Raw genomic sequence first — 10,053 nt, forward strand, 5'->3', positions numbered from 1 at the left:
AAGAAAGTGCAGTTCTCCTGTTGTTGTGCCCGCCACGAGCACCTGTAAAATTACCTCCAGAAGCTATGCGGCTGACGTGACGTGAGTAGCAAGGACGGTAGCCCGCACCGACACATCACTTTCTTGGACTTTCCTGAATATCTAGAACTTATTGTCCTGCAGTTATTAAAAATAGAATAGATCAGTCAAAAAATTGAGGAAATATAAAAAGTATACTTATTGAAGTATGGAGGCAGCGATTGCCGATAACAAATTTCTGTGGCCGTCCAAAATGCCCCACTGTTATCTCAATAAAATTAGTATAATTTATTATTAAGAAAAAAATTAAATAGGACATAAATACATATAGTAGCATTTGGTCCATTAATCCATATATCCAAACATATTTGCAAAGCAGCAAGTAGTTTGAAGCACACAAATGAATCGAACATATACAGGGATGCATAGCACCCAAATGAAGCAGCAGGTAATTCGAAACCCCTATGTACTGTAGAAAGTGTAGATGCAGCAGGTAAATCCGAAACAAGATGAGAAAGCTAAAACATATGTACCAACAATAATTAGAATTACCTGCAACAAGTAAATCCGAAAGTTTTACATATATATCACTCAATTTCTCAGTGAAATGCTTCGTTTCTTATAATTGAATCATATGCACCAACAATAATTAGAATTAACTGCTGTTAGAAAGGCATTTAATAGCAGCCATAGAAATTTTCTTTTATCTGAAATGCTTCATTTCTTATAATTCAAATCCATTTACCTGCTGCTAGAACCATACTCAAAGGACAACCCTCCAATACTTAGAAAAAAACAAATAAATGTCAGCATTTAATTACAAACTAATTCATATTTATTTTTTTTAAGCCTTTGTGTGTCCAATAACTTTTTCTTTCTTGCAAACATTAAAAAACAACATGATAGATTTACATGTCTACCAGCTAATTCTTATCTATTAACAACATGTCAACTTACAGATCACCAAACTTGCATAGGAATTGGGGGGTAGGAATATAAATGCGTCAAATGATAGTTGATTCTTATTACTACTAAATATAATAAAAATTGTTTTATACACTCACAAGAATTTTGTACATCAAATAGCAGCTATAGAAATGTTTCAAATGCTTCACCCAAAAAACCAGGAACAAAAAAACATGTTGCCATACATAACCATACCATATAATAGCAGCCATAGAAATGCTTGGCCATGTAAGTAGTCTATATAATAGACAACAATGATCCAACTGATGCTTCTCACAGAAAATGTATGCAGTGTTCCCTTTTTCCTTATTATGCAGATCTTATAGTAGCAGTTGCCCTTAAAGAATTGGGCCATCCAAGCTGCTAGAAATTTTGTGGAAGCAACAAATTTGAAATGATCGATATTCAGTATACCACAACCATATAATACTTTAGTATACCATAGCCAGATTTATCAATACAGAATCCAGATAATAATTCCCAGAATGATCGATATACAACTGAAGTGAGAAATTTACAAAATTTTAATTCCATGTTTCAAAATTCTCAATATAGAGATTTTCCATTAATTTCAAGTTTAATCCAGAATGTATGAATATAGTTTGCGCCAAAATTTTCCACACGAAACCAATTTTACTTCAATATACCGCAACAATAGTTTACTACAGAAGTTTGAGACAATTGATATTTATCACAAATTTGAAATGATCGATATTCAGTATACCACAACCATATAATACTTTAGTATACCATAGCCAGATTTATCAATACAGAATCCAGATAATAATTCCCAGAATGATCGATATACAACTGAAGTGAGAAATTTACAAAATTTTAATTCCATGTTTCAAAATTCTCAATATAGAGATTTTCCATTAATTTCAAGTTTAATCCAGAATGTATGAATATAGTTTGCGCCAAAATTTTCCACACGAAACCAATTTTACTTCAATATACCGCAACAATAGTTTACTACAGAAGTTTGAGACAATTGATATTTATCACAAAAAGGCTTCATATACGTTACCAAACAATTCTAATGAATTTTCATACATATTAAATATAAAACACCTCATTGACTCGACAACAAAAATGCATCTCATTGACTCAATAATGCTTGCCCTCAATTTAAAGCACCTCATTGACTCAACAACAAAAATGCATCTCATTGATTTCAGTTACCTGCTGCACCTCATTTTCATTCCATCCCATGGAATATTCTTGCACATAGATAAATAAATTTTTACATCTAGAAGCTTTCCACCACAATATACAATTAAATTTTACGCAAAAAATAGGAAGCATCATACTAATTGTACTCATAAAAAGGTCAAGACTAATGGTCCATGAACAACATCCACCACAAAGTTCTGAATAACTCACATAACAAGTGAGATATGAAAGTTTACATATAAATGCATAAATGTTGAAAGGAAAGCTCATATATTAGATATGTAAATACATCTATATGTTATGCGCATACATCATATGCATATGTTCATACCGAGGAAACAAAACCAGCAAATTATATAGCTCCATACATCATTTCCAGCCATGCATATTGTTTAAGTAATTCGATCTCTGCTAAAGTATAGTGCAACCATAGTAAAACACAACCATAATTACCCACATTAAAGCCATCAACAAAAACTAATTTCCAGCGTATGAAAAAAATGAAAAATGAAGCACTGTTTTCATAAATACTAGTTAAACATGCAAACAACATATTGCTGAAGTACCATAGGCTTGTAGGGGATACTTAATATCAATGCATCATATAATGCCATAAAAATATAAGTGAAACACAACAAGTATCATTCACAGATGTCTAGATGACTCGACTTATGTCATTTGCTATTTGCTCTCTCAAAGTCGTCATCTCCGAAGCACCTTTTCCATCTGGGGTGTGTGATTCTATTGAATCAAGTTTGAGTTGTGGGATGGTACGTCTAACATGCTATTCAAATGCCTCAGGTGATATTTGCAATAAATCTTCTTCTACAACGACAAATTCTGCATCTATCCTGGAGTGATGTCATCGAATGAAGTTGTGTAGTGTCATTGTGGCCACTACAATATGGACTTATTTTGGAAATGAATATGTTGGCATATCACGTAAAATAACCCATCTCTTCTTCCAAACCCACCCCGAACGATCTCTCGATCACACCACGCAAGGATGAGAAAATTTCTTTCTTGCCTCATGCAACTCTGCTCAATCTCTCAAAATCAAGTATATGATATTTTGTATCTGGATATAGTTTCAAATAACCCCTTTATAAAGGGTGCCCGACATCGACCAAATAGTACTTCCCTATGTAAGGTTTTCTGGTATTTAGAAGTTTTATATAAATTCGGATGTTAAAAGTAAAACACGACTGTCATACCTGGTGGTAGATAAGGGAAACCATATTTTTTGTTACTAGTAGCAAACTTGAAAACACGGCTGTCGTGTGCGGCGCATTCCCCCTTCCCATCTAACAATCACATAGGTAAAACACATGTTTAAATCACAAACAACCATTACATTTTTTGTTGAGGATCCACACCGTTCAATGTATGCAACTTTCTCTATGCCAGAAAGACGTGCGTCGACATGTGTTCCGTCAATTGCTCCGATGCAATCCTGCGATGGACGAATTTACCAATAAGAAAATCATATGTTTAAAATTGTTTAGGGAAGCACCTTAAAGAATGACATATATCGATGGTCATTTGCAACATGTGTGGGGATGGACTGGAATGTTGGGTCCTCTAGCTTGACTATTTCACGTGTCAGGCTCACTAGCACATTCAACCCAACTTTGAAATATCTACTTATGATTTCTGAGGAATGTTAAAACCGTTTTATAGCTCCTCTAATGGATTCATTATGAGATAAAATGTAAAATGTTATTACCAACACCTCTCTACCTGTTGTTATTAATGAACCATGCAATCCATGAAGGGTCCGAAGTTCATTAAGCAGATCCAAAAAAATGACTTTTGTCATACGAAACATATTTGCAAAACGTGTAAAAAAACGTGTCGGGTGACCACCTAATAACTCCTTGATCCATCTATCTCAAATATTAATAGACGTCATGCATGGATTTCGATCAACATATGCATGGTAGTAATGGTATAGCAATGTAAGGGTGAGAGCAACAATGCAAATTTGATTAATTTGTGTTTCATCCATAATATAAATTCTGTAAAAATGATAGATTTTTAAACAAGATAATAAGTAATATGTGACAACGACAATGATACATAGATTACATATTCATGATTGAAAAAGTACAATACATTAAACAAGTCCATCACATTAATAGAACATAAGAAATAAATAGATAGGAGTCCATCACATAAATAGTATTCAATCTTTCATAAAAGAACACAAGTAGGGAAGACGAAATTCTAGGTCCAAAGTCTCAAAGAACTGTCTGTGAGTAGAGTTCCCTAGCAACTTAATATACTTAACATACATAGCTTGGTTTTCCTTAATACTAGGATATGTGTTAAGGATCTTAGCACACTCCTGAATTGTGTTGTCCTTCACCGTTTTGGAATTATTTTTGCAAGTTTCAATCAATGTCTCAATAGAATCTCTAACAAGTGCAAAGCCTTTTTTTTTGCCGGTCGGGGACGTGTTGTTCCAACAATGGATTGGTTATCTGTGGGGATTTGGCTGGGACCTTCTCCTGAATCAATTATATGCTCGGTCTCCATATCCTGTGCTAAGTTTGCGAAGCCCTGCTCATTTGGGGTGAAAAAATGAGCTCCTGTTGCTACAACGCTAGTGAACATACCATCCAACTTATCTTCCAAAGCTGGTTCAATGCCAGTCAATTTGAATTTTTTTGCCGCTGGCATTGTCTGTTATAACAAAAAAAATGTAATCAATATTCAAAACATTTGACTCTGAAAATACGTAGTAATAGTGATGTAATTACCTCTAACTTTTCTGCCCACCATTCCTCAAGTGCATCAATTGTCCGCTTTAGTGAATCCCATCCTAATCCAGTTGATCCCATTTTGAGCTCTTTCTAAAGTTTCCAATCATTTTTTAATTAATCCCATTTGTTTTCTTAGCTTCATCCAATCGTAATCCCTTCTGGTTATTTCCTTGAATTTATTCGTGAGATTCTTCCAACCTTCTTTATTAAAATAATCAGCGGGTTGATTTCCCAATTCGACCTCAGATCACAAAAAATATTAGTAGTCTCTCTATCCCACATAGCCGATGATCTAGATTCTTTAGATTTACTCATTTTTTACTATGACATTAATAGATGGTAAGATGACATGTATGACTGAAAATGAGTCAGTCAAGAGATGGAATTTGCATATGTAATAAAAAATGCACAATGATTATGAATTGAAATATATATCGGTATATTGGTGAAACAGAATTGTGCTTTTAATATAACCATTATGTATGAAATCTTTTCTTTTTCTCGCCAATGAAATCATACTCTACGCTCCATAACCACAAGTAATATGAAATGATAACATCAAGTCCCTTAAAAGATATCAGATCTCACAAAATCATTAACTAATAGAAAAGAACACCCATTCAAGATTCATATGAATCAAAGCAAACATTAAAAGGAAGAAGCATTGCACGAAGATTACATGTTTGATATTTATCCATCACCAAAAAAAGAATATAGAATGAGAGCATAAATCTTCTAACTTTTTTTTTTCCCACACCATCGGGTCTGCATTATACCTGCAAGCAGACAAAACTCATTTTGAAATACTAATAACAAACATTCAAGTTGTGGATCATTGTAAAAAAGCACAAAACTTTGTAAAGAGTACTACATACTGCTTGTCAATATATACTAACAGTAATTCATTGAAAGGCAAAGCAAGCTTCGATTACCAAAGGTTCCTTAAAATCAATTCTAGGGATCATAAAATATTAACTTTATATAATTCCCAATGGCATGTACACTCAAAAATATATTGTTCGACAATTGCAAGTAATGAATATTAGAGGTATCACTCTCATTGTCAGGCAAGAAAACACCAAAAATACATTCTTATAGATTATGAATTGCAAATAATGAAGACTGCTTATAGATCTTCGTATATGAGTGAAACTCACAGCAAGATTCATATGGAAGATGTATCAAATTTTTAATAACCTCAGAAATCTTTTCCTGACATGGAGACCATATGAACAACAAACGCTCAAAAATTTCAGTAAATAAAAATCAAATATCAGGCTTTTCTAAGAAAGGTTAGGGATGCAAAATCGAGAAGGAATCCCTCTCGATACTTTAAATATTTCATAATAACAATGGATCTACATTTTTACCGGCAATACATGCCTCCCACCAACTAGATCTAGGTTTTTAGTTACTAAACACTTCCAGATTCACCACAAAGAACACATGGATCGTTTGAAATCAAGATGTTTTTCGGCGAAATGGGGGAATGGAGGGAGGAGCGGAATGAGGAGAAGAGATTTCTTACCTGCAGAGCGACTTCGGAGGTAGGATCAACGCCAAGAGTTCAAAGAAAAGTTAGGGATGCGGGACTGTTTGCGAGGGTAGCTCCGTAAAAGCTTGGAGGCCGAATGTGGATCGCGAGGATATACCCGCGGTCCGCGTGTAATACAAAATAAAAAACACTGTTTTCTAAAACGCTACTCAAACGTGAAAAAATAAACGTTAAGGCGGCGTTTTTAAAAATGCCGCCGCACTTTTAAGCTGCCCCAAACGGGCCCTAAATCTAAATTCTTATGTAGATATACAAATTCTCTGTGTTAACTAAAATGTTATGCTAAAGTATGTGTCTTCTAATGATTGTTAAAAAATAGTACTTAATATATGTTGCAGGTTTGAAAGAAATTTTATATTTTAGAATCCATTGTGACATGGTTAATCATGTTTTCTTAACGTTGATAAAACACAAAATGTTTAATCTACTCTTCGCTTTTGCAGCAAAAGGAGCTTAGACTTTTAAGAGGTGTATTATCTCCCCTCATTCATCAAATGACTGATAATGCTCATACTATAATATGTTCATGGAAGGATTAATTAGGCAAATTGCTTATTTTACTTGCAATTATCCATCTTCAAATAATTGAGATAGAGTTAATGATACTATAATCTGTTTTTAACCCAATATATTTCGTTTCTGTTGGAATCCTGCCATTGCTGATCAATCATGTATTATTGTACGGAATGAAGACTGCTGAAACTTAGGCCTCATGGTTCAGAAGAATATCAACCTTCTAATGCATTGTTATGTTAACAAGTAATAACAACAAATCTACATCTTATCTCATCCGCACACAATGTTTTTTCTATGTAGACATGATTCTTTGAATATGTGAGGTTGCAATATTTATTTATATTATATGGAGTTTAGTTCCAATGTTGTTTGACTCAAAACCATTTTCTGATCTGGCATCTCTGAAGAGAACGAAGGCGCACAAATGTTTTATTGGGTGGATAGAGATTGGTCCTTAACATGAAACTTTGATTCGTGTCGCACTGCAATGTTGTCTTTTACATAGGAGGGGATGGGACATGGTCTTCACCACATTCGATTATCTATAGTTCAGGAAGTTGGGATAATTGATGACTGAAATTGAGTTTCGAAAGATGAAATTTAAAATTACCAAAAGTATTACATATTATATGATCATTAATCGGATGTATCAAAATTTTTGTAATAGATAGCTCTGGATGCTTGACAAGAGAATTGTGATTTAAAGGTATAGACTTTGAAATACTGGAATTAAATATATGAATTGATGATATTTTGCATGTATAAGAATGTTCTGATTTCTAAAACATAGGTGTGATTAGATTCTTTTTTTAAATAATTTGTTTGTAATTTTGAATGTCTTTTATTCGTTAAAATGTCTGATAAATGGCTAAATCATCATGACTTCATGAGGATTATTGATATTTGACTTATTGATAACTCATGTATAGTGGATCACAAGGTCGTATAAAGTTGAGTTTAAAGATGCATGATGTGCATCTTATTTCGTTTGGTTGTTAAGAGTTATTTAATTTTAAGGTCTTGAGTTTAAAATTCAGCATATATGATTACATTTATGAGTTTATAACGCATACATGCATATATATGGATATATAGATATATGCGCGGGCATACACATTTACGAACACATGTTGTTATATTATTATATTATTACATTATGTATATCACATTTAAATAAATTTATTATTCATTATGCCATCCTATTCGGCCCCTTAATTAATTTTTGGACAATGAACCTCCCCTCTATTGGTTCAATGGCCGTCCTGATTTTGTTATAATATAATAATGCTTCAAATTACATTTCCATTGATTTTGTCTTTGAAAAATAACCAACCAATTAAAGCATTGCAACTTGCAAAATTTCTAGTTGTAGATTTCACTCTTTTATTACCCTGTCAATCCATTTCCAACATCCAAACAAGAACCACAACTTCTCCTCAGCTGTAAATTTTTACTATTATTATTTGGGACAATATGTTCCTATTTCTCGACTATTTGACTTCAAAATATGCCCTTTTCCCCATTTTTTTTTAATATTCAGGTGTTGTTTTATATGCTAGATGTAATGATATGATAATTTAATTATAATTATTTTCTTATCACTTAAATTGATGTAATAATAAAGTCACCTAAATGAGAACAAAATTGGCCACAAGCTAGATTACTTGAAGCTTCATGGCCTAATGAACAATCCAGAAGAAATGACAAGTAATGTCATAATCACCGTTGGTATACATGAATAGCATCGTGTTAAATATTTAGTTAATTACGCAGCTGAAAGACAAATATATTGCTTTCAAAATTATATTTTTATTCTAACAAATGATGTTTTTGCTTAAAATATTGAACTGATTAACCCCCTAATACAAACAAACCCAGTAATTCCCAAGCTGAGTTTTCCTCTAATTTTTTTTTTAGTTTTTTGGGAAGCTGAGCCTTAATAGCATTCTAAGCACTTGGAGGGTTAGCATGTGTGGGAAACCAAGCCCCCAATCAACGGGCCATGTGTATCAACCCTTCTCGTTCAAATTTCGAAACAACTGTCGTATTCTGAAGTGAAGTTGCTCTGTCGAAAGAAGCAATCCACTTATTTTGTCTTTGGCCAAATTCAAAATTTAAGAATTTCTTGGAACTGATACTGGATTCCTTTAGCATGGCAGGAGATGAATCTCGTAGCACCAAATCAGACTAACTGACACCCCCTTCTTCTTCACTTGTTTTCCAACTATGCCTATATATATATATATATATACATATATGTGTGTGCGCGCGCGCGCGCGCCGCGCGTGCGCACGTGTGCCAAAACTCATAATTCAGTTCAAAGTCTTCAATAATGTTAAATTCAAATTTGTATTTGGATCACACCTAAGAAATAGAACGTAAATGAGAGAAATGAGGGATAATTAACGATAAACAAGTATATTGACCTTTTTTGATTAAGATTGTGTACCTTTTATTTTCGAGATGATCTCCTATTTTTGAGCATAGGAGACATGACTTATAAAATTATATAAAGGCCCCTACTTTAATAGGAACTGCATAGGGCAATACATGTATTAGGCTTTGGTAGGCCCAGGGATCTTTTGGATTCTTTGATTCGATGATCTGGGCAGCAGGGATGAGACAGTTGATCTTGTCGACCATCTATATTGGTAAAATGATCCAACAGACTAAAGTCCCAGGCTTAGTTGGTCCATCATCCTCGTGAACTCAGACGAGTATTCTTAATTCGCCATACAAGTATATTACTGGCCAATTTAGTTCTCAGTGGATTCTCCGACTTCTTGCATTAACCGATCTTAGTTGAAGACTATTGTCCAAGCTTTGCCTAGGTTCTTACATTGCCCGTTACGTCATTTGGGTGCGTCTAGATTCCTTTGAGATGGAAGAAGAGGGGCATGTGGAAAGAGAGAGAGAAAGGTCGAAATAAGATGCCTGGGTTCGCGGCGGCTCTTTAGCCCATGGATGCCACTGGACCAGGTTCTGATGAAGGCTGTACTGTACAAAATATTGGGCGGCAGAATCGAAAACGACAGACATTAGCCTCAGTATTGGAAAGCT

General features: G+C 34.0%; 1 protein-coding gene across 1 annotated transcript; it reads right to left on the reverse strand.

Annotated features, from left to right (window-relative positions):
• Positions 1–4,554: 4,554 nt before the first annotated feature.
• Positions 4,555–5,000, reverse strand: LOC110029301. Its single transcript, XM_020731537.1, has 2 exons — positions 4,920–5,000; positions 4,555–4,842 (listed from the first exon to the last, which is right to left on the reverse strand). The coding sequence occupies exons 1-2, from the start codon at positions 4,998–5,000 to the stop codon at positions 4,555–4,557; spliced, it is 369 nt and encodes a 122-aa protein (XP_020587196.1).
• Positions 5,001–10,053: the final 5,053 nt, after the last annotated feature.

Source organism: Phalaenopsis equestris, unplaced genomic scaffold, assembly GCF_001263595.1.
Source record: "Phalaenopsis equestris unplaced genomic scaffold, ASM126359v1 Scaffold000558, whole genome shotgun sequence".
Lineage (NCBI taxonomy): Eukaryota > Viridiplantae > Streptophyta > Magnoliopsida > Asparagales > Orchidaceae > Phalaenopsis > Phalaenopsis equestris.